A 24,119-nucleotide genomic window follows, 5' to 3' on the forward strand; every position below is an offset into this window, starting at 1 on the left:
CTGTTTGCGTGGTTCAGAAAGATTGTCAGCAGTTGAAGTCCAAATGACTTGGCATGATGAGCAGTTTTTCTTGATTCTTTCCTTTCCTTTACCAGCAAAGAGACTGCAAATTTTGAACTCATTTACAGTATTAATACTAATAGTACCAATTAATAATTTGAAGTACAGAATTATTTTTCAACAAGACAATGCTCCTGCCCATTTGACCACTTCTCTACTTACATGATGTATTTCCTTATTTGGCTCAAGTTTTCAAGTGGATATAAAGACTGAAAGTGTGCAGAACTTTTGATTACCTGATTGGACACACGTTTTCCAGAGTTTATTTACACATGTTGATTTTATTTTGCACTTTAAAATAAACCTCTAAATCTGTTCAGTAATCCTTATGTTATAGACGACACAATTTTATTGTGTGTGATAAAAGGCAGTTGCCAACGTTTTACAAAATACACATACTCATCTCTGCACCAATAAAACATGCAACATATGTTTTACCACCAAATTATATGTAATATCTAATTAATTTTACTTACAATATGGCTCCGAAATGCTATAGTGTGGATTTAGTGTGCTTTTGAGCTTTGGCAGTTTTCAGACCTGGGACAGTCTTTTGGATCCATGTGTGAGTTAGAGTATTGGGACAAAACCCTGGTCTCACATTAAACTCACACACTAACCGACAACTACTCATCAACCGATAGAAGCCAGTGATTTGAGGTTAACACCCTTTAAAGCTTAATGTTTTGCCATTTTGTCCATTTTTGGTCCATACCTTTTGTATGACCTTTACAGGCTTATTTTTATGGTAAACCCATTCTGGTTTGTGGACCCAACCACTTATTATGAAAGAGAAGAATAATTTCCAGCTCTCTCACTTTTGCAGAAACCATCACTAGAATGTGAATCCCTGAATCCTTACATTACAACCCGAATTCCAGAAATGTTGGGATGTTTTTTTAAATTTTAATAAAATGAAAACTAAAAGACTTCCAAATCACATGAGCCAATATTTTATTCACAATAAAACATAGAGAACATAACAAATGTTTAAACTGAGAAATCTTACACTTTTATCCAATAAATGAGCTCATTTCAAATGTGATGCCTGCTACAGGTCTCAAAAAAGTTGGCACGGGGGCAACAAAGGGCGGAAAAAACAAGACATTTTTAAAAGATTCAGCTGGGAGAACATCTAGCAACTAATTAAGTTAATTGACATCAGGTCTGTAACATGATTAGCTATAAAAGGGATGTCTTAGAGAGGCAGAGTCTCTCAGAAGTAAAGATGGGCAGAGGCTAAAGAGGAGGGAGAGCTTCCAGCATGTTATCAGCGTTCAGTTCAAAAGCCAGCATCTCTGATGGTATGGGGACGCATAAGTGCATACGGTATGGGCAGCTTGCTGTTTTGGAAGGCACTATGAATGCTGAAAGGTATATAAAGGTTTTAGAGCAACATATGCTCCCCTCCAGATGACGTCTATTTCAGCAGGACAATGCAAAACCACATACTGCAGCTATTACAACAGCATGGCTTCGTAGTAGAAGAGTGCTGAATTGGCCTGCCTGCAGTCCAGATCTTTCACCTATAGAGAACATTTGGCTCATCATTAAACGAAAAATACGACCACGAACTCTTCAGCAGCTGGAAACCTATATCAGGCAAGAATGGGACCAAATTCCAACACCAAAACTCCAGAAACTCATAACCTCGATGCCCAGACGTTTCTATTCTGAGACCTGTAGCAGGCATCAAATTTGAAATGAGCTCATTTTGTGCATAAAATTGCACAAATTTTCAGTTTAAACATTTGCTATCTATGTTCTATTGTGAATAAAATATTGGCTCATGTGATTTTGAAAGTCTTTAGTTTTCATTTTATTCAAATTTAAAAAACTTCCCAACATTTCCGGAATTCGGGTTGGATATCATCACTCCAGTGGTCTTATTTTTAGTTTAATTATGTGTTCTCACAGATCTTACCACAAGGCTGCTCTGTCTATTGTAATGTTTAGTACCCATTTTCTCTGCTACAAAGTTGTGTGGGAAAGGGGAAGATAATAAAATACAGTAATGGGCAAATATTCTGTTGACAGAATGACACTGGTAGCCTAAGCATTTTTAATTAACATGGTGTCCTTGATGGATGAGCAACAAGTCAGTCACTATTTAACACAACCTGTTAAATCATAACAAGGCAAGACTGTCTGGTCAAAATGCTCCTTCAGCTGTACATGGGTCATTTTCCACGCTGGCCTCAACCATTTAAATAATGTCTACCCAGAGGAAGAAAGGGGGGATTGTTAAGTCTGTCACTGCTAGCCTAAAGCTCTGTCTTATTGCATAATTGCTCAAGCCACATTTTTCTCTCTGAAATTCAAATAAAAAAGTATAATTGCATGTACTACAGTGGGAGAACCACTGCATCCACTTGAGGTTCTCTCTACCCATTTTGGGTTTTTTAGCATTTTGTTGATGCTCTCATTTACAAAGTTGATGTTACATAGTTACATGCTGATATTTTCAGTATCTGATTCAGGCGATCAAGTTTAATTTTAAAGAATCCATAGTGAGTATCAAACTCATCTGGACAGGAGGAGTCTATGAGCTGTTTTACATTTTCCCCTGCATTTCCCTTGAGCCAGTATTTAACATCTCGTAAGATGTGGTTGCAGCTGAACACAACTCTTAAATTTGTAAAGGTTTTTTTCAAAGCACCCACAATCCATCTCCTGTTATCCTCACGCATCAAAATCCACCCACATATTTGATTAGAGCCATTTTGGCTTGTAACCGGTGCTTGTTTCTCTCCTGATTCAGACCAGACCACTTTTTCACTGGAGGAAGCGTTATTACAGTTATGAACTTGTATTTTAGCAATGGATGGAAGTTATAAACGTCTGATGGATTTGTTTCTTTTGGCTTCTCAAGATGTTAACTGATGGACTGGAGTGGTGTGGATTATTATGATGTTTTTATCAGCTGTTTGGACTCTCATTCTGACGGCACCCATTCACTGCAGAGCATCCATTGCTGAGACAGTGATTTGTTCCAAATGAAGTTCAAAATCATTAATTTCAGTGAAGACTCTAAATATTGTATAGCCTGAGAGAGTGAGTACATTTTAAGCAAATGTTATTTACCTTTCAGCTAAAACTCCTAGGAACTCTTAGGAGGACTCCTAGTGGTAAGATAATAAGATGTTTGTGAATGCGGCCTTAGGTGTCTGAACAAGAAAAGACCTGTTTAGTATATGAACATGCTTCTTTAATATCTTGTAAAATGTGAAACACTGTTGTTACCTAAAAGTGATGCAGTATTTCTACTTGGTGGTGGTGCAACTTAATGTAGTCAGACTGCTTTGTATATTTTTGGTTTAAATAAAATTAGTTAGAAGCACACTTTAGGTTGACTAACATCTTTAAAGTGCACTTTTCATATAAAAAGACACAGTAAAGAACAAATAAATGAAACCTGGCTTATTTTGTCAAGGTCATTTGTCCTGCACAAGCTCTTTATGAAAATTCCAGTGCAGGGTATTTTAATCAGATTAAAACTTCATTATTGCTGTGTGTGTGTGTGTGTGTGTGTGTGTGTGTGTGTGTGTGTCATGGAGGGAGTGACTTTTAATTCACTTCAGCTCTGTGTATGGAAAATGCTTTTCGTTCAGAAATCAGAAACTCTTTTGGCAACCATTAACCTCAAAATTAATCATTCAAAGTTTGAAATAACTTGGTTGCTTAATTTTTACGAAACATCGAGAGTTCAGTCGTTGTCAGTCTGCTGAGGTAAGAAGAAATATACAAACTGGAGATTAGAAATTTAGAAATATATCAATACCAGCATGGGCTTTGCGGATCTTCTGGATGAAGTTGGAGGGTTTGGGCGCTTCCAGATTATTCATGTCACTCTTCTGTCCATCCCGGGCCTTCTAATGGCTAGCCAGAATTTACTCAATAACTTCACTGCCGGTGTTCCGGAGCATCACTGTCGCATCCCGAACATCACGGCGGCGCTGAACGAGAGCGCAGCGGCGATCCTGCGCGCGTTTATCCCGCTGGATTCATCCCTCACACCGTCCAGATGCACCCGGTTCACCGACGCTCAATGGCATTTACTCACAGACAAACCGAGTCACACAAATACAACTGAACTCCAGACAGAGGCTTGTGCTGAGGGCTGGACATATGATAAGACTGAATTCATCTCATCTATAGTGTCAGAAGTAAGTCGTTTCCCATTTACAATTCAGCTTTTCATCACTACAATTGTTAGGCTGATAATAGAATTTGTAATTTGAATAAATAGATTAAGAAAATAATATTAAATGAGAAAATAAAAATAACACAGACCTTAAAATGCACCATCCGAACTTAAATGGTTGTAATTCATTAATTACAACCATTTTTGCAATACCGACCTAATGTTGTTCTCTTGTTGGCATTTCAAAAAGTTAAAGTGTAAAAAAGTTATAGAAATGTAAACTTACTATAAAGAAAATATACTGTAGGCATACTAAATTGCTTTATTTTATATAAAAATATTTTACAGAATGTTTTGGAATCTAAGATTGCTATGAAATCAAAAGCAATAACTTAGATTTTAGTTACGCTTCAAATTTGAAGTTGGCATTACAAAAAGTGATTACTAAAACATGTGATAGGGAAAAGGCAATATAAAAAAAGTTGCACGCATCTTGATAGCGGGATGCAGACAGTTAACAGGCTAAACAGTACTGTGGTTTGTGACTTCATAAAAGTTCAAATATTCCATCTCATTACAATTGTCTATATAATTATAAGCAGTGGTGGAAATGGCCAGAATTCACTGGGGGGACTCTAGCTTGGGGGGGGGGTTATAATAACATTTTTCAACGTATTTAATATTTTCTCTAAACTTTCAAGTTTAGACAAGCACCTGCAATTCAGGCCAAATTAAAGATAAGTTGTGTGTGAATTTGTACATATTACGTTGGATAAACGTTTGCAGTTAGTTTTTAATATTACATTCTTGAGGACTCTATGCTTACATTTCTTTTCAGGAGCACTAGTGCTCCTACTTAAAATGAATAAATAAATAAATAAAAAATAGGAACAGACCTCCTGATCAATGACAGGAGGGTAATTCCTGGGATTCGGTAACATTTCAACTTGGAATATACATGTTTTTCAACTACATGTGATTCAACTTCTAAATACCCCACATCATTAGGCACATATCAAACTTCCAAAAAATATTCATCACATTTTAATATATCATATTCAGAATATCATATTTTCCCACCTCAGGCATTAAAGACCTTTTATCAATTTGAGTTTTTTTCCAGCTTTTTTTTTTCTTTCTGCTGCAAATGTGGGCACAATTTCTGATGTATGATGCTTGTCCACGTTTAAGTCGACATATTATGTCAAAACTTCTATTTAAAACAAAAATATGAGTTGTCATGATTTTGGAGTATATATATTTACTGAAACCATTCATTAAAATTATTAATAAATTAAGCAAATAACTCAACCCTGTAACAATGAGAAATACATATATTTGTGATGGGGTTGAGTGTGACGGGTTGTGGCCACTACTGCTCATGTAGTGTAGGAGAGTAGACCATATATGGCAGCAATAAAATAAACACATTGTATATACTTATGAATGAAAATAAAATGTTGTAAAAGTAATAATTTTCCATCTTAATTTTATATGACGGGGTTGAGTTGTTAAGCTTGACAGTACCCTCCCTGACTATAACATGCCTCAAAAATATGAATAAAAAGCATGATTGCACTAACCATTTTCTGCACCACTATTAAAGAGACCTGGATGAAGTCACATATGAGTGGAGACTAAATTATTATGGGCGAAGAATGGTTAGTGTGACAGGGTTGAGTTCAGACTGAGAGACATAACTTTACAGTCTGTTTTTTTTAGCAAATATTTTGCATTTTTTTAGAAAAATATTTTTTACAAGAAAGGAACACAAGTAAATGCTTACATTGTTGCCAAAAATCACAGACACTATGCACATTTTGTACAAACTCAGGGACATTACAAAATGCTTGGTTCAAGATAGATATAAGACATTATTTTATGCTAAAAATATAAAAATGCAATAATTATTTTTATTAATTATAATGGGCATCCCAAAGTTTTGTGAACAGCTTCTAACAATTCATTTTGGTGAACCACCACTTTAGAAACTCTGGGGGACTGAAATATTACCGAATCCCAGGAATGACCCAGAAATTAACCTTCCTATTGTTATTTGACTCCTTGAAGTTTTATTTATTTATTTTTTAAAACTTTGTAATGCCATTTTTCTAACTTTATTAAATGTATGTCATCTTTTGTGCCAAAAAAAAAAATTATATATATAAACTTTTATCAAAAATTTTAACTACACAATAAATTCAATTAAAATAATAAGATATAACAATCAGGAAGAATAAGTTTCCAGTCAAATGAAATCAGCATCAACAATTCATCTTTGCATGGCACAGAAGAGCACAAATGTGGCATTAAGGAATATTTACAGAATTTAAGAAATTTTGACAAGACTCAGAGGTGGCATTAATGCATCTCATAATAACAATGTTATGAGATTAATGTTTTAAATATATAAATTTCAATGAATTAAATGACTCAATTTATACTTTAAAAATGAAACAGAAACTGCCAGTAGGTGGCATCAAATCACTGTCTTTGTCACTGAATCATTCATTCAATCGATTTGTTCAAACGGCTGATTCATTTAGGAACGAAGCAAGTGACTCTCTTTATGAATGGATCATTGAATCATTGACTCACTAGATTTGTTCAAAAGCAAAGATTCATTCAAAAACGAAACAGCGCTGTGTTAAAGGCTTGCGCAGAGGCTCAGCTGCAACTTTGTTTATTAAATATATTTTTGTTGACGAAATAGAGCAAAATAGACAGTGGTCCTAAAATGTAAGTCACTTAATATTAACTTTTGTATAAAATCAAAAATGTATAAACTGTTGTATAAATTAAATTTCACATTTGCAAACTCTCTATAATCATTAAAAGCTGTTACCCTCCGTTCATCGCTATCTCACAAACTTCCATTTTAATGAATGAAGCTCTCTACACACTTAATATATTATTTACATCGTCTCTACACTTTGTTTGTTACAATGATGACACCAACTGCAGTCTGCTTTCACGCTCTGTGCTGTGAGGAGCAGCACGCGCAGCGATAGAGAAGCATTTCTATTGGCTGCAGTCTGCAGATATTAAATGGCAAAAGACAGCATTGCGCAGCTGACCATAAACACAGCGCTACGTTTATATGCAGAACTGGGATCGCTTTCGTAGTCTTTTGAATGGATAAAATATAGAAATCACTTTAATTTCCAAATAAACATAGAAATGAAACGCCATCCCCCCTCGAAATTCATTCATTTTTCTTGCATGTCATGTGCAGGGCTCAGTACAACTTTCTTGAACAAAATGCACAACACAAAAAATAGCCTTTAAATTAGCAAGTCACAAAATGAATTTACTTTTTCTCAAAAGATTGCGCGGTTTGTGGCATGCTGGGATTTTGTTCACAAAAGGTGCTTCCTTTTATCCACAAAATGTTTACCCTTATGTGCATGAAACTGAGTTTCTAAGCTAAAGTAGCCTAATATTGTCAGTTTTGGTCATAAGTCACCTGTGAGAGCGTCAAATGACTCATTCCTCCTTTTATTTCGGGGGAACCAGCTTAGTTTCATTTTAACAGAAAAGAAAATCAGAAATATTGATGAGTAAATTAGATAAATTAGAGAATTATATAAATTGGAGGGATTTTGCTGAACAATCTGAAAGATATGTGAAGTCTCTGGAAAGAGGTTTGTTTTTGTTTTTTTGAGGATTTGCAAATCTGCGTCTTTCCGAATCAGAGGTGTTTTATCTTAAATTGAGGCAATAGGCTTCTGTTAATGTAGAAACCTCATCATATGCATTGCATTGATGCTTTTCTCTTATTTGTCACAGTGGGATTTGGTTTGTACCCTCCGTCCACTCAAACAGATGAGCCAGACCATTTACATGGGAGGAGTGCTGACAGGTGCCATTATATTTGGAGGGCTATCTGACAAGTAATGCATCTGTTTCCGCTATCATTATAACACCATTACACAAAACACATTCACATGAAGCAAAATGAGAATTAAATGAAATTAAACAGAAAAATAACTGATGCAAAAGAGGGATTCATTTGATAATCTCCAATCGCCATTGAAAGTTTATTATTGGACATTGAATTTATTGAGTTTAAATTTATTTTAAAATGCCTCATGTGGTATTAATGTTAGGGGGTGTGCCCGAAGCATAAATCTGTATTCAGAATGGCAAGGAAAACAAATAACGATTGCCATGGTTGCCTGTTACATTACAGTACATGAAAAAAAAAAAAAAAAAAAAAATTGCACTCTTTGTGTGATATTATGAAATAAGTATATAGGCCTACATTTTCTGTCCACATATCTTGAATTTTGGGAGCATTCTAAATGCATTTTATTAGACTTAATCATGCAGTGAAAGAACACACTCTAAATGAGCACAGTCAGTAAAAACGCATAAAAGCAAGCAATCAAATATTTTCACTTAATTTTCATTTTCACTAGTTTCATGTTTAAAGTATTATAGTTTCATCGAAAAACCAGAGGACCCCTCCCAAAGTATTTTTGGCATCGTCTATCAGCCCAACCCTAGTGCTTACACATGAACCAACATCTACAACACCCAATAAGCTACAAAATTAAAGCAGACATTATACTTTTAAATAGTATTACTCACTTTTGATATTTTTCAGTACATACCTCATTGTTAAGCAACCAATAGGTTCAGCTCTTCACTTATTGCAAATGGTGGGAGGCAACATGCAGATTTATGTAAAAATAAAATCGAATTCAAAATATGAACATAAATATCAATAATGCTAAACAACACTGGTTGAGATGTGGGTAGTAAAGCTCATAATCAAACACTGGCTGCATTAGTGAACTCAACTGTACAGTGATGTTATTACAGCATGAAATCTAAACATGGATTTCTAACTGTGATTATCTGTACTACAACCCACCATTCATTCATGCATTCATTTAATGGATTACAAAAACATTACAGAATCATTATTTCTTTACTCTTTATTCTCCTGTAGGTTTGGGCGAAAGGCCATGCTGATTTGGTCGTATTTTCAGCTCGCTGTCTTAGGCACATTCACGGCTCTCTCTCCGTCTTACGTGGTTTACTGCATCCTCAGATTCCTGACAGGAATGTCCGTGTCTGGAGTTATTCTCAATGCTGTCTCCCTCAGTGAGTGTCTCTCTTCACTAACTCTAAAGGAAAGGACTGGTTCATCCAACATATACAATATACAAAATGATTTACATCATGGAATTACAATGGAATTAGATAAGAGCAATGATTTTTTAAGTCAATTACTACGAATGTGTTTACATATGTCATTTCATTTTAAAGAAAGCTGAAGAGCTGCCTTACAGTTGATATGGATGAATTTTGCGACACCGACAGTTATGACTGAACTGAACAACATTGAACTAAATGGATTATAACTGAAAAATGACATTATTATCTTCAATAGAGCTGTTTCACAGCTGAAATGGATTAATTTTGCCACATTAACAGTTATTTTCCTTTTTTATTTTGTGAAGCTGCTTTTAAACAGTAGCATCGGCCTATATAAATAAATGTGACTTGAAATGTTTGTGTTTTTATAGAGGTGGAGTGGATTCCTACTAAGGCTCGGACGCTGGTGGGCACCATATCGTCTTTCTTCTTCACGTTTGGTCAGATGATTCTAGCTGGAGTGGCATACAGTCTGAAGGACTGGCGCAAAATACAAGTGGCCGTCTGTCTTCCTTTCTTTATCTTCTTCTTCTACAGCTGGTACGAGATTATTCAAATCACTCTTTGGTAGTGAATAAAACTTAATCATGACATTCTGTGTTACTGATGTATGCCACTGATGCCAGGTGCATATGATTTGAACAACCCAGGCTCATTGAAAAAACAAGCCATTTCGCAAAATGATATTACGCTGCTTTCTACACATTTCATGAGACTTTCAAAGTGAAATACCCAGTGAGCATTCAGTTTTAACCAAAAGAGATGAACGTGAATGGTGAATCTGGCAGCGTTTTATTGTATTGGTTGTTGTACATATTGCAGTAGTTCAGAAATTTAATGTCAGGTGAGTGGCAATAAAAGGTTAATGCTCTATTGCATTTGAAAATAAAGTACCGTCAATGGATCCTCTGCAGTAAATGGGTGCCGTTGGAATGAGAGTCCAAACAGCTGATAAAAACCATCATAATAATCCACAAGTAATCCACACCACTCCAGTCCATCAATTAACATCTTGAGAAGACAAAAGCTGAAACAAATCCATCAAGATTATTTTAACTTTATAAAATATATAATCCATAAAAACGCTTCCTCCAGTGAATAAGTCCATCCCACATGTGAAAGCCAATCAAGCTGCTGTCGTTCTAACACTCTTTGTTTGCATTAGGAATATGTTGATTACGTAATGTTATATGTTACATAATAATGTTATTATAATAAAGGCTTAACTAAAATATGAACCTCAAATGGAAAATGTTAATAATTCCTGTTGTGACAATTTAACTATATGTTTAGAAAATTAATTGTTTATTTTATCTCAGGCAATAACGGTAAATCTAGCTTTTCAATCAATGTTTTTTGTTTTTTTTTCAATCAAGTCCCATTCGCCTTACAGAAATGGTCAAGTAAAATAAAAATAAAAACATAGATCATAAAAGGCACACTATAAGTGTAATGAGGATGCTGAGGCCGAGTTAGAATCCATCTGCGGGAGTTTATAAAGAGCAGTTGCAATAGACAGGTATGGGAAGATAGGCAGAGGGTCAAAACCAAAGTAGCAGTCCAATTCGTCAACATACAAAGGGTTAATCCAAAAGGCAATAGTAAGCAGGCAGGCAATAGGTCCAAGCACAAACATCAGTCCGGTCAGGCAACCAAAACAAAGGGGATAATCCAGGTAATCGATAAACAGGCAAAAAGGCAGAATCCTCTGTAATCGATGCAGGGTTTTAATCCTCCATCCTTCTTTTCGACAAAACAGAACCCTGCAGCAGCTGGGGATGTGAATGGATGGATAAAACCTGAGTTCAGAGCTTCTTTGATATATTCCTCCATTGCTTAGCTTTCAGTTCTGGAGAGAGGGTAGACTTTACTTTTGGGAGACATATCATTAAGAAGCAGATCGATTGCGCAATCCCAAGGTCGGTGGGGTGGTAATTGTTTGACTTTGGTTTTGCTGAAAACTTCAGAAAGATCATTGTAACAGGCAGGTATGTTCACAGTTCTGTGAGTCTCTGGACTTTCAACGCTGGTTGTGAGACATGGTTCAGGTCTTGTGGTAAAGCAGTGATTTATACAAAACATGGACCAATGCGTTAGCTCACCATGATGCCAGGAAATGTCGGGGTTGTGAAGAGGTAGGCAGAGATGTCCGAGGATTATCTTGTGCTTGGGGGAATCAGCGATGTACAGCGTTATGGATTCTTGATGTAGCATTCCAACATTGAGTTTGAGAGTTTTTGTCTGATGAGTAATCCCCTCTCCAATGAGTGCGTCTTCGATGGTGTCACGATCACCAGCTGGAGTGCCCATGAGATCCACCAGTGGGCTCTCCATTCCTGAATTTTACCATTCACCCAGGACTCCATTTCCCATAACCCTTTGCCCAGACTCATCTGCACTCATCATCAATTGCGGTCACCTGTCTCTCATTACCTCATCAGTCTCACACTATAAGAATGGCACACACACTCTCACATCGCTGTTGATTGTAAGCCTGTAACGTTTTCCCAGTTTCCGTGTTCCCTTGCCTTGCCTACGTGTTTTTGGATCTTGGACTGTTTCCGTGTTTTGATTATTTGCTGCCTGCCCTTACCTTGTACCTGTTCGTTGGATTACTCTTTTGGATTATTCTTGGATGTTATTGTTTGCTGGTGATTTACCCTGCCTGTTTGACCACGCTCTTTTTAATAAAGCTAGCATTTGGATCCACAACTCCGGTGTCACGACTCCCACGTTACAGATGGCTTTGATATTGATAGGAGGAGTGCATGGTTGAGTGGGAATGTTATACTTCTTGATGATGTCTTTATTTATCAGGTTCAGGGCAGCTCCAGAGTCAACCATCGCTGTCAATTCGAGAGAGAGTTTTTCAGTCTTTAATGTGACGGGCAATGTGTATGATTTATTACTGAACAAGGAGAAATGTTCAATATTCACCCTGGGTGCAGCTTGAGACTTGTGTGGACATCCAAGACTACGATGGCCTGCCTCACCGCATTAGAAGCACAAGTGGAGCTGTCGACGTCTCATCCTTTCCTCCTCAGAAAGCCTTGAGATATTGAGTTGCAAGGGTTCATCGCTTGGGTTAATCTCAATTGCAGAGGTAATCTGTACGGGAATCGGTGGGTTGTGTTGATTTCCTCTGCCACTCCTTTGTTTCGGAGCTTGTCTCATTAGGTTGTTTTAATGGCAAGAGTAACAAATTCTGAAAAGGACGAGTTCTCCCCTTTACAAGCCAGCTCAGTTTGCAGTTCGGTGTTGAGACCACGTTGAAACACTGCTTTCAAAGAGATATCGTTCCATCCACTCTTTGCAGCGATCTGAATTTGATGGCATATTCGGCAGCGGTGCAGTTACCTTGCGTAATATTGAGAATCTGTGTCAATATATCCTTGCCCCCAGCGGGATATTCAAACACTTCTCGTAGCTGTTGGATGAAATAATCCGCTGAAGTTCTGAACAGAGAATCAGCATCCCAAACCACTGCAGCCCTGTCGATTGATCTGCCAGTTAACAGCGTCATCAGAAACGCACATTTCTTTTCCTCAGATTCAAATTTATCCCCCTTGATGATCGAAGTGAATTCTGACCTGACAAATAGCCTTTACATTGTTCAGCAGCACCGTCAAATTTATAAGGAAGGGCAAAGCTTACCGTCCTCAGCGTGGCCATGGGAATTGATCAGATATAGTGCGTCAGATGCTTGTTGACTGATTGGAGCTTGGTGAGTTGTTCTTGGTAGCCCTTTAACATCTCGCTTTGATAAGCAAATGCCACTTATAGATTTGAAACTAACGCTGGATTCATTGGTGGCGAAGTATACTGTTATGAGAACGCTGAGAATCCATATGCGGGAGTTTATTAAGAGCAGTTGCAATAGTATGGGAAGACAGGCAGAGGGGCAAAACCAAAGTAGCAGTCCAATCTGTCAACATACAAAGGGTTAATCCAAAAGGCAATAGTGAGCAGGCAGGCAATAGGTCCAAGCACAAACATCAGTCCGATCAGGCAACCAAAACAAAGGAGATAATCCAGGTAATCGATGAACAGGCAGAATCATACACAGAACAGGCAGAATTAACAGGAAAAGCGCTCAGTAAGGCAGGTAAACTGGCAATACTTTGCAATGAGCACAAGCACAGTCTCTAGCTATAAAGCAACCAAACAGGAAATGAGTGTAGAGGAAGCAGAGGTAGCGGAGCACAGTCAGTACTCGGGTGAAGGCTCCCTCTGCTGGCTTGTCATTACAATAAGATGAAAAAGGAAAGAACACTAAATGTAAGATAAAACCACAGTTTTTAAAAACTCAACAGAAGCCATCTTTAAACAAGAGGTCTTATGAGTCTTTGGTCATTTTTCAGCCTGTATAGATAATATGTGATTGTGTTGATTATGAATTTCCAAATTTCTCAAAGGGTGTTTAAATCACGCATAGACTAATTAGAACTATTGAAATTCTGCACCTAGTAAAAACCTAATGCAGCATACAATAACAACTACAGAAATGTCTCCATGTCAAAGGTGGTACTCTGAGTCTGCTCGCTGGCTGGTGCTGAACGGCCGCTCTGAGGAAGCACTGAAGCATCTCCACCATGTGGCTAAAATCAACGGCAAGCCCGAGATGACAGAGAAGATCACTTTAGAGGTTTCACATCAGCCTATAGCAACATCTCACATTTCATATCATCACATATTCATATCATTTCATATATCACATCTTCATGTTTAGGTGCTGGAGTCACACATGCAGAAAGAGATTCAGTCCAGTAAGAGCATTTATACTGTGTTTGATCTCCTAAAAACTCCAACCATGAGGAAGATATCCATGTGCCTTATGGTCGTCTGGTGAGAATCAGTTTGTTCTGTTTCTGTCTGTACTCAACTTGTATTATGCTTAAATATACATTAATTTACCATGCTGCATCATATTCTATTTGCAAAATAAAATCCAACACTTGTTTCTTACTAATTTGGGGGGTCTGATTCCAAAAGCAATGCCTGTTTTGCTAGAGCAAATGATGTTTTCCACAATGTATCATGCATTTTGTAGCATTTTTGCTTATAATATTGCTTGGTAATATTACGCCTTACTTTGGAAATCAAAATTTTTGGTAACACTTTACTTAAAGCCTTTATGTATAATGCATTATAAAGGGTTATTAAAGGGTATAATGCATTATATTTATTCATAATGTGCGTTGTAATACATTATATCTTGTCGTAAATAATTATAACCAAATTTAAGATGCATAGTGTCACAATGAATTGATAAGTGTTATAATGTATTAACTGTGGTTACAATTATTCATGAGATTGTACAATGCATTATAAGGTGCATTACAAGGCATAATTAATACATTAAAACTTATAATGCATTATACATAAAGGCTTTAAGTAAAGTGTTACAGAATTTTTTTCAAGATGCAGGGCTGTGTTATGCACAAATAAATAAATGCATACTCTGTTGATCTTCCTCACAGGTTTTCGACGAGTTTTGCATATTACGGTCTGGCCATGGACCTGCAGAAGTTCGGGGTTAACATCTATCTGATGCAGATCATCTTTGGGGCAGTAGATTTTCCCGCTAAACTGGTCGCACTTCTGATGCTGAGCTTTCTGGGCCGACGTACAACCCAAGGCACATGTCTCATCATGTCAGCGTTGGTAATATTTGCCAACATTTTTGTTCCTAAAGGTAAGACAATGACGGTGTCTTTATTATGATGCCATCATCATCCGCAGTCATCCACCTAATGCATCTTAATGACTGATTCATACTGACTGGTAATGAACCTGTGTGTCATTGCAGATATGCAGATCACAAGGACAGCACTTGCTGTTATCGGAAAGGGCTTTACATCAGCGTCATTTACTTGTATCTACCTATTTACTGGAGAGCTTTACCCTACTGTAATCAGGTCAGAAGAAACAAACTATAGAAGAAGAACTTATAGAATCGGTCTGAAGCTTTATGATTGGGCATTTCCCAATGAATCTAACAAGATCAGACCCATGAAAATATATAAACAATACATTTGGTTACAAAAAGAATTTGCCTGAGACTCTGGATTACAAAGATCAGCATTTATCTGAAATAAAAAGCTTTTGTAACATTATACACTCAAAACCTTGGAGTCAGTATCTTTTTTTTTTTTTTTTTTTGGGTAAAGAAATTATAGAAATAAATACTTTTATTTAGCAAGGATGCTTTAAATTGATCAAAAGTGATGATAAAGACATTTATAATGTCAGAAAAGATTTCTATTTCAGATAAATGCTTTCTATTCATCAAAGAAACCTGAAAAAAAATTCTACTCAGCTGTTTTCAACATAATAATAATAAATTTAAAAAAATTGAGCAGCAAATCAGAATAATGATTTCCGAAGTATCATGTGACACAGAAGACTGATGCTAAAAATTCAGCTTTGAAATCACAGGAATAAATTACATTTTAAAATATATTCAAATAGAAAACATTTTTTCTGTACTTCGGATCAAATAAATGCAGGCTTGGTGAGCAGAAGAGACTTCTTTAAAAAACATTAAAAATCTTTTGACCGGTAGTGTATATTCTTTTGTGTTCAACAGAAGACAAAAACTCAACTTGAAAAACATTGGTCATATACTTTATGAATTCCTCAACTAATGTCAATAAATAGAACCATAATATAAAGTGGTACCAGAAATAAAACAAACAAAGAGAGGAAGACATAGAAGCTAAATAGGTTTAATGATAATACTAAAGTCGCCAAGTGGCACCATCTGTTAGAGATACTGTACTTTGTAGTTCCAGAGTAAGTAGGGATAGCAATGCTCACTTTTACATGAATTCTACGTCACAGGATAAGAGTTTTCATGCTTGTTCCACAGACAGACCGGCATGGGCTTTGTCTCCATGATGGCCAGAATCGGATCCATGGCCGCTCCTGCAGTCCTGATCCTGGATGAGGTCCTGCCGGCTCTGCCTAGCATTGTATACGGAGGATCCGCTGTGCTCGCTGGTTTCATAGCCTTTTTTCTTCCTGAAACCCTCAACATTCCTCTGCCTGATACCATTGAGGATGTAGAGGAGAACAGGTAAAGTTTTAGAGCTGTATCCATGATGAGTCACTGTGATTAGCTTTCTGTTTCATTTCTGTACATTTCAATCATACAGGGAAAAGAAAAGTCAAAGTCTTAAAGAACAGGTGCAGAGTGAGGCGCTGGCCTTACAGAACATCAAACAGAGTGGAGGAACATGTGAAGAGAACGAGTCCTCTGGGCCTCATCCACTGTCAGAGACTCCAGTTCACTTAAAGGAATAATTATTACACCCCGAGACAAACATTCATGACTGTTATTGATGCTTGCAGTCTCAGTCTAGATCAACAAAACTGGACAACAGATGAATTTGTTTCTTTGTGGGAACTGATTTAGAGAAATGCAGCACTGCATCAGTGTCTCAGCAATGGATGCTCTGCAGTGAATGGGTGCCGTCAGAATGAGAGTCCAAACAGCTGATAAAAACATGACAATAATCCTCACCACTCCAGTCCATCAGTTAACATCTCGAGAAGACAAAAGCTGTGTGTTTGTAAGAAACAAATCCATTATTAAGACGTTTTAACTGTAAACCTTTGCTTCTGGATAAAATATCATAATCCATAATAACGCTTCCTCCAGTAAAAAGGTCCATCTCCTGTTGTCTCTCACATCAAAATGACCCTGGAGCACAAAACCAGTCTTAAGTCGCTGGGGTATATTTGTAGCAATAGCCAAAAATACATTGTATGGGTCAAAATTATAAATTTTTCTTTTATGCCAAAAATCATCAGGATATTTTGTAAAGATCATGTTCCATGAAGATGTTTTGTAAATTTCCTACCGTAAATATATCAAAACTTCATTTTTGATTAGTAATATGCATTGCTAAGAACTTCATTTGGACAACTTTAATGGCGATTTTCTCAATATTTTGATTTTTTTGCACCCTCAGATTCCAGATTTTCAAATAGTTGTATCTCAGACAAATATTGTCCAATCCTAACAAACCATACATCTTATTTATTCAGCTTTCAGATCTCAATTTTAAAAAATTGACCCTTATGACTGGTTGTGTGGTCCAGGGTCACATATTTTTGTTGCTACCTGGTCTCATGGCATTTACGTACCTGGGTGCACTTTTTAGCATGACACGAAATACGTACCAATAAGTACATATCACTGCAGTTTCCAAAATAAATAAATAAACACTTTCACACAAATTTAGAGAGCTGCGATTAATAAAGCGTAATTTTCGCACAATAACTTGAAGAATATCATGCTATGACTTCAAAACAATATTAATATGATGGGAGATTTGAAAACTGATGGTTTTGAACGTTAGCATCGCACACATCCAGCTTCATATCTATGGGTTTTCATGGATGATAAGTTTGTTTGGTAGCTCACGGAGTACAGAGACGGACTTAGAAGACGAGAAGCACCGGTTCAAATCCCGTGTAACAACGGTTCGACAAAGCAGATAAAATCTGCATAAAAGGAAGTTCAAATGGCACAGTTGCATCAGCTAATACGTTTTTATATCAGTTTTGCATTTGTTAACACTATCGGGTAGGTTTAGGGCTGGATTTGGTGTAGGGCATATTTCCAACACAATAGAGCATGAACCTTTAGCGACAGTCAGATATTTGAATTCTGAACCGCCGCAATACGTATCTGAAGCAACGTAACAAATAAACAGCAATACGTACCAATATCTACGCAATAAAAACGTGCCAGGGTTCACATATTGAACCTGTGTTTTAGCGCCACTCAGTGGACACTTCTATTTGAAACTGCGGCGAAACGTGCAGCAAGGTACGTAAAACGGTGTCGCACAAAAAGTGCGTAGAGGTACGTATTTTTATGAGACCAGGCTGTTTTATTTAGAGCTGTTTTGGACTGTTTTATAATGCTTGATCGATGCAGATTTCTCTCCTGATTCAGACAAAATGACTTTTGTACTGGAGGAAGTGTTTTAGCTGGTTTGAAGTTAAAAACGTCTTAATGATGGATTTGTTTCTAACGAACACACAGCTTTTGTCTTCTCGAGATGTTAACTGATGGACTGGAGTGATGTGGATTACTTGTGGATTATTGTGATGTTTTTATCAGTTGTTTGGACTCTCATTCTGACGGCACCCATTCACTGCAGAGCATCCATTGCTGAGACACTGATGCAGTGCTGCATTTCTCCAAATCTGATGAAGAAACAAACTCGTCTACAGCTTGGATGACCCGAGGGGGAGTAAACTTTCAGCTAATTTTTATTTTTGAGTCAACTATTCCTTTAATCTCCAAAAGTTTTTAAGTAATCTATGTGACATCTGCAGTGTGAGAAACAGACTGAAATTTAAATCACTATTCGCCTGGTAATTTGAATTGTTTTCTTTCATGACGTTGTTGAAGAATCACTAGGCATGAAAATGTTTGCATAATTGCAGGGACTGATTTTGTTCAAATGTTTCAAGGTAGAAGTTACTTGTTAATATACAGTATATTATGGTATTATACTCTATTTTTGATTATTTAGATTGCCTGTAATGAAGGTTCTGCAGTCACTTAATTATGTATAATTTATATGTATTTTGTATTTGATTTTATTGTAATTTTTTATTTTATCCGAAATGTAACAAAATGTTAACTTTAACAAAATGTACATTTTTACAATAAGGTTCAGTTCATTAACATTAGCAAATGCATTAGAATTTAATTATTTAAAAATATTGTTTATTGTTAGTTCATGATACCCAGTGCATTAGATAAAATTGATATAATAAACCATATTGCACTGAAAAAAAATAATTTACTGAATTGACAAAAAAAAAAAAATTAAGTTAAGTTTTAGTTGACTAACTGTTACGTGTTTTCATTAATAAAGTGCACGAAGGAGTTTCCACAAAACAGAGTCTTTTAATGAGAATTCACACAAGAAACAGAAATTATCCAGGAGCGAGGGGTAGCAAACACGTAGATCAAATAATAGCAGACAAAGAAACAAAGATGAACACTAAACGTAATCAAGGGGAAACAGAAACAGGTGTGGAGCTAATTGACTAATCAGGGGAACTAAGGAAACTAGATCAACTTGTAACACTAACTTTCAACATTTTTTTTTTTTATTTAAATGTAGCTAGAATACACTGTTTGCAACCACTTACCTTAAAAAATTTAATTTTTTTTCAGTGTGTATGGTTTATACTTATTAAACATTCAGAGCCTTAAATCACTTCAGCGGCAAGCAGCAAACTCGCCACTTAAGTGTTTACTGTGAACTGAGATGCTCAAAACACTTATTTTGAGCTGCGTCTTCACTTTAAATAGTAGAAAATCATCATTCTACACATCAAACATTCTACAGCTAGAAATTAAACTGGCCACACTACTTTCAAAACACTACTTTCCCTATTTACTTTTACTGGACCCATAAAACCCGAATGGAACACTTTGTATGAGACCGACACAACTGTGAAAGGGACTAACATGATTGAAATGAAATAACTGATGTGGCTGTTGTTTTTCTGTAGTTGTAAAATCCTTATCTGTGTGTGACAGAGCTATGGAAAAAAAGAGATGAGAGTTGATAAAACAAAAATGATTTGATAATGTTTGAAGTTGTAACAGCACCACTCTTTGGCCTTGATATGAATTTACAACTTTTGGATAAATTATAGATTTCAAAATAACTCATTTGCAACTAGCAACAATTTTATATATATATATATATATATATATATATATAAGTTATAAATAGACTATATGATTTTAGAGCAACTGGACTAAAAGTCAAACCACACTATCTTCAAGGGCTCTTTAAATGTCCTTACAATCTGTTTAGCTTTCATTTCACCAGTAGGATATTGCGTCATGTGTCATTCATTGAGTTCTTGACTAGTAGGTTTAAAGTTCACCTGATTTTAACCCAACCCATACGCGCTCGCGCGAGCGGACAAACCGGTAAGACTCGCGGCTACGTCTTCATTCCTCAACAAGAACATCACCAAGGTACGTTCTTTAGTCTCACATATGGATATGCTATTTATATTAGTCGTTATTTTATTTTAATGACTGTTTTTCATGCACTGAATGAAAACACGTTTACACAAACAGCAGTGACATTAGCTAGTTTGTGAACAAATCTTGAGTTGCCTGCTATAGAAACTGTATCGTTTTTGAGGATTATTAGGACTCCTGATTGTATCTGAACAGATTTTAGTGGTAATATTAGTAGGCTAGTAGTAATAGGAGCACAAATGAAGTCTAAACAGACCAAGCCGTAAACAAACCTGGAAATGTCCACATGAATTAGATGTGGCGCAAAAAAAGAAAAAAAAGGTTGTATTGTATAAATAATGTGTCGTGTAAACAAGTGTGTATATCCTCAGATTCCTAAACAGGCTACGAGGAAGTTTGCATGTCGTCTAAACAAAAACGGAGACAAAAACATAGGCTATAAAAAGATTTACAGTTAATTACATCACATTAAACATTAACATCATTTTACATTGAACTTGAAATACAAAAAGTAGGCTATGTAACTGAGAATGTTCAAAAATATTTGCCTCTTATAATCACCAAATATGAAATGCCAAACAATGGAGGACATTTAGAGACGTATTCATAATGGGGTAAAAACACAGGAGAACAATGATCTACCCTAACTGGAGTTTGTCAGAAGACTTGCTTGAGATTGAATAAATTAAATAAAATGTCAGTTCAAATGTTAGCTATATGTTATGTTGTTACATTTGCCATAAATCCATGTATGGAGATTAGGACAGAAACATGACGGAGGAATATGCATCTTCAAGCACTCTTCAATAACTGAAAATTAGCGCATTATATATGGTGCCTCGTCTCATTGAAACTGGTGCCAAAGAGTTAAATGAATGTGTCTGGATGGTTTTCCCTTTTGACCTAAAATGTCACGTCAACGAGTGGAAATAATTATCAGCTAAATGCGTCATGTGTCTATACAATTCAAAGGCAGTGAATTCCTGTTAATCTTGATATTTACATTCTTGACGTTAGTTACATTACTCGTGCATTATACTTATTTGCTGCAGATGTCTGTGTCTGATCCCCCTGATATCATACCTGTGCCGAAGCCACGATCAAGATATTTACTTGGAGTAGGTGTACAACAGCTGTCATCTAGTGAAAGGTGAGCTCATGGTGATTTAATCACAAAACAAGATGCCTTCTTTAATACAATAAAGAAAGCATTTAAAGGATTTTCTACTTGATCCCATCTAATAACACCCCCCCCCCCCCCCAATGCATTTACTACACTCATAAATCTTACAGAAATGGCCAAAAGTTGCCTTGTCCAGATGTTACAGCTGATACACAGACGAAATCTGAAGGTACTTTTTATTATGTTTTCTTTACTATAATATCAGTAATATATTTATCCACATATCCGTCATCCTCCTTGTTGACCCAGAATACAGTATACTTAAAGGTATTATTTCTCTTTTATATTTGAAATGTAATAATATAATGCGTAAAGTTTGTTTAGAATGTCACCACCGCTTTCAAAATATTCACATTTTGTCTGATACTGTATTCTTTGCCATGCTTGCAAGTGTGCAACTGTAAGGCAGGTGTTCACTTTGCAAACAGGATAGTTTAGTTTCATTTTTAGTATTTTTACTTTTCACTTATATTGTGTGTTATGTGTATAAATAAAGTCACAGCCTCTATATTTGATGCATGTAAAATCACTGAAAAGAAACGTTCAGCCACAAATGAAAATTAGATTTTCACCCGAAAAAACAAGTAGCATACTTTAAGTACATCTTTATGTAATGTCATAATTACTTATATTTGTAATATAAGTGTATAAGGCGGCAGGGTTTTAAATCTTTAACAACACTCAAATCGACTTTTTTTTTTTTTTTTTTTCTCGATCAGGTAGGGTACAACAAGTGATTTCAAAACATTTCAGTCGGTTTATTTATATCGTGTATATATTATTTATCTCGTATAAGATGCATTTGGTTGAGTTACGCTGCAGTAAAACGCATACGGTGATTTTCCGTCACATTTTCCCTGTGTATTTATGATTGTTGAACATCTGACATGACTCTTGGTAATGTATTTTGCCCCGCCCTCAAATATCGGGGACACCCCTAATATATGTATATATATATATATATATATATACTAGGGCTGCAACAACGAATCGATTAAATCGATAAAAATCGATTACTAAAAGCGTTGGCAACGAATTTCATAATCGATTCGTTGTGTCGCGCGACGCGGAGACGTTTGATTATTAAAAAAAAAAAAAACTTTAGTTGAGCGCTGAGCGGAGTGAACACACTCGGTCTCTCTCGCACGGATGCTAGCAGAGTTTGGCGCCTCATAAATAAAAACAAAAGTAAAAAAAAAAAAAAAAAAAACCGGCGGAGGTAGAGGAAAGGAAATCAGAGAGTTTTAAAATAGTAAACCAATTATAAGCATTAAAATAACTTGTCAGTAAAACTTCGTAACGCCATTGGATCATCGAGCTCTCAGCGAGACCTCGTAACTTCACCCCGCCTCCGTTCAGATTGACGCGCCGCACACAGCCTGGAGAAGATGAGATCTCTGCTTTTTCGCAATGCAAGGGTGAATAAATAATTGGTGTTTGAATAGTACAGCGTTTTCTTTACTCAAACACTATGTCAGTAAAGGATAATGTTTTTGTGTGTTTGAAGAGTGGAGAAGAATTAGTTATTTGCTGTCTATATACGTTTTAAATATCCTGTGCATTATGTGCATAAACGCTTAATTTGAGATTTTGGCCAAGTGTATTAAACAACAAGAAAAAACTAAGCGCCCATATAGCTACAATCAAAGTTATATAACCTGTAAAAGTTGATGAAAGCATAATGCACTTATGCACTGCATAACAGTTACAGCCGTTCTAACGACAGACAAAACACTCCATCTCCGTCATTCTCTGGTCAAAAACATTATTAACTCCATTTGAGCTTGATTTTCATATAATGTTAAGTGCAGGTGTCTGATACAATACCAACGCTAACGACGCAGTGTTGTTAAATTATTTAATTTTTTGCACTCCCATATGTAAAGCATACATGTGTATGTTTTTTGTGTTAGTCCATTTTTATTTTATTTTATTATTATTATAACAGCTCAGGGATGTTCAAGGAGCAACATGTTTGTGCACTTTCTAAAGATTTTAGTTCTGTTTTTGAATAAAGGGTTGGAAATGAATGCTTTTTTAAAAAAAAAATCCGATTCATCGATTAATCGAAAAAATAATCGACAGATTAATCGATTATTAAAATAATCGTTAGTTGCAGCCCTAATATATACACAGTACCGCCGCTCCCTATACGCAGCGTACGCAGTTTGCGTAGGGCACCAGGGGGGCATCATCCCAGTTGCTCAAAAAAAAACCCGTGATGCGCCATTCCTGCCTTCGACCGCTCGCACCTTATGTTTTGAGGCTGAATGCAAATGATCATAATTGATGGACAACTATGCCCGTGAAAAGACATCAGCAATCTGGCGCCAAGAAAAAAAAAAAAAGATGAAAACGAAGCCCGTGCGTCACTTTCAGGTAGGCTACATTCATAAAATCATAATCCTGTGAAACTTTTTTGGGTGTTAAGGTTAATAACGTGTTTAAATGTTGATAATAATTTCACCACCACCAATGCATTTAATATTCTCTCCGAGTTTCCATGTTCACATACGAAAGCCATGGTTTTA

General features: G+C 36.2%; 2 protein-coding genes across 4 annotated transcripts in view; both read left to right on the forward strand.

Annotated features, from left to right (window-relative positions):
- The first annotated feature begins 3,742 nt into the window (after positions 1-3,742).
- On the forward strand, positions 3,743-16,821 carry oatx (organic anion transporter X). The gene is made up of 10 exons (XM_058758334.1): positions 3,743-4,226; positions 7,994-8,097; positions 9,162-9,316; positions 9,742-9,910; positions 13,892-14,015; positions 14,100-14,215; positions 14,851-15,065; positions 15,180-15,288; positions 16,242-16,448; positions 16,528-16,821. Exons 1-10 carry the CDS (start codon positions 3,846-3,848, stop codon positions 16,673-16,675), a joined length of 1,728 nt encoding a protein of 575 aa, XP_058614317.1. The 5' UTR covers positions 3,743-3,845; the 3' UTR covers positions 16,676-16,821.
- Positions 16,822-20,279: 3,458 nt separating this feature from the next.
- Positions 20,280-24,119, forward strand: part of LOC131528777 (arf-GAP with Rho-GAP domain, ANK repeat and PH domain-containing protein 1) — a 29,834-nt gene continuing 25,994 nt past the window's right edge. For all 3 annotated transcript variants that reach the window (XM_058758152.1, XM_058758154.1, XM_058758153.1), the window contains exons 1-3: positions 20,280-20,396; positions 21,458-21,555; positions 21,699-21,757. In XM_058758152.1, coding sequence (XP_058614135.1) covers positions 21,458-21,555; positions 21,699-21,757 — 157 coding nt within the window. In that variant the 5' untranslated portion in view covers positions 20,280-20,396. The remainder of the gene's footprint in view (positions 20,397-21,457; positions 21,556-21,698; positions 21,758-24,119) is intronic.

The sequence above is a fragment of the Onychostoma macrolepis genome, chromosome 21 (assembly GCF_012432095.1).
Source record: "Onychostoma macrolepis isolate SWU-2019 chromosome 21, ASM1243209v1, whole genome shotgun sequence".
Lineage (NCBI taxonomy): Eukaryota > Metazoa > Chordata > Actinopteri > Cypriniformes > Cyprinidae > Onychostoma > Onychostoma macrolepis.

Coding starts and splice junctions, on each gene's coding strand:
- oatx (XM_058758334.1), top strand. CDS start 3,846: ATGGGCTTTGCGGATCTTCTGGATGAAGTTGGAGGGTTTGGGCGCTTC. Junction 4,227..7,993: donor TCTCATCTATAGTGTCAGAA/GTAAGTCGTTTC, acceptor TATTTGTCACAG/TGGGATTTGGTTTGTACCCT. Junction 15,066..15,179: donor CAACATTTTTGTTCCTAAAG/GTAAGACAATGA, acceptor GTGTCATTGCAG/ATATGCAGATCACAAGGACA.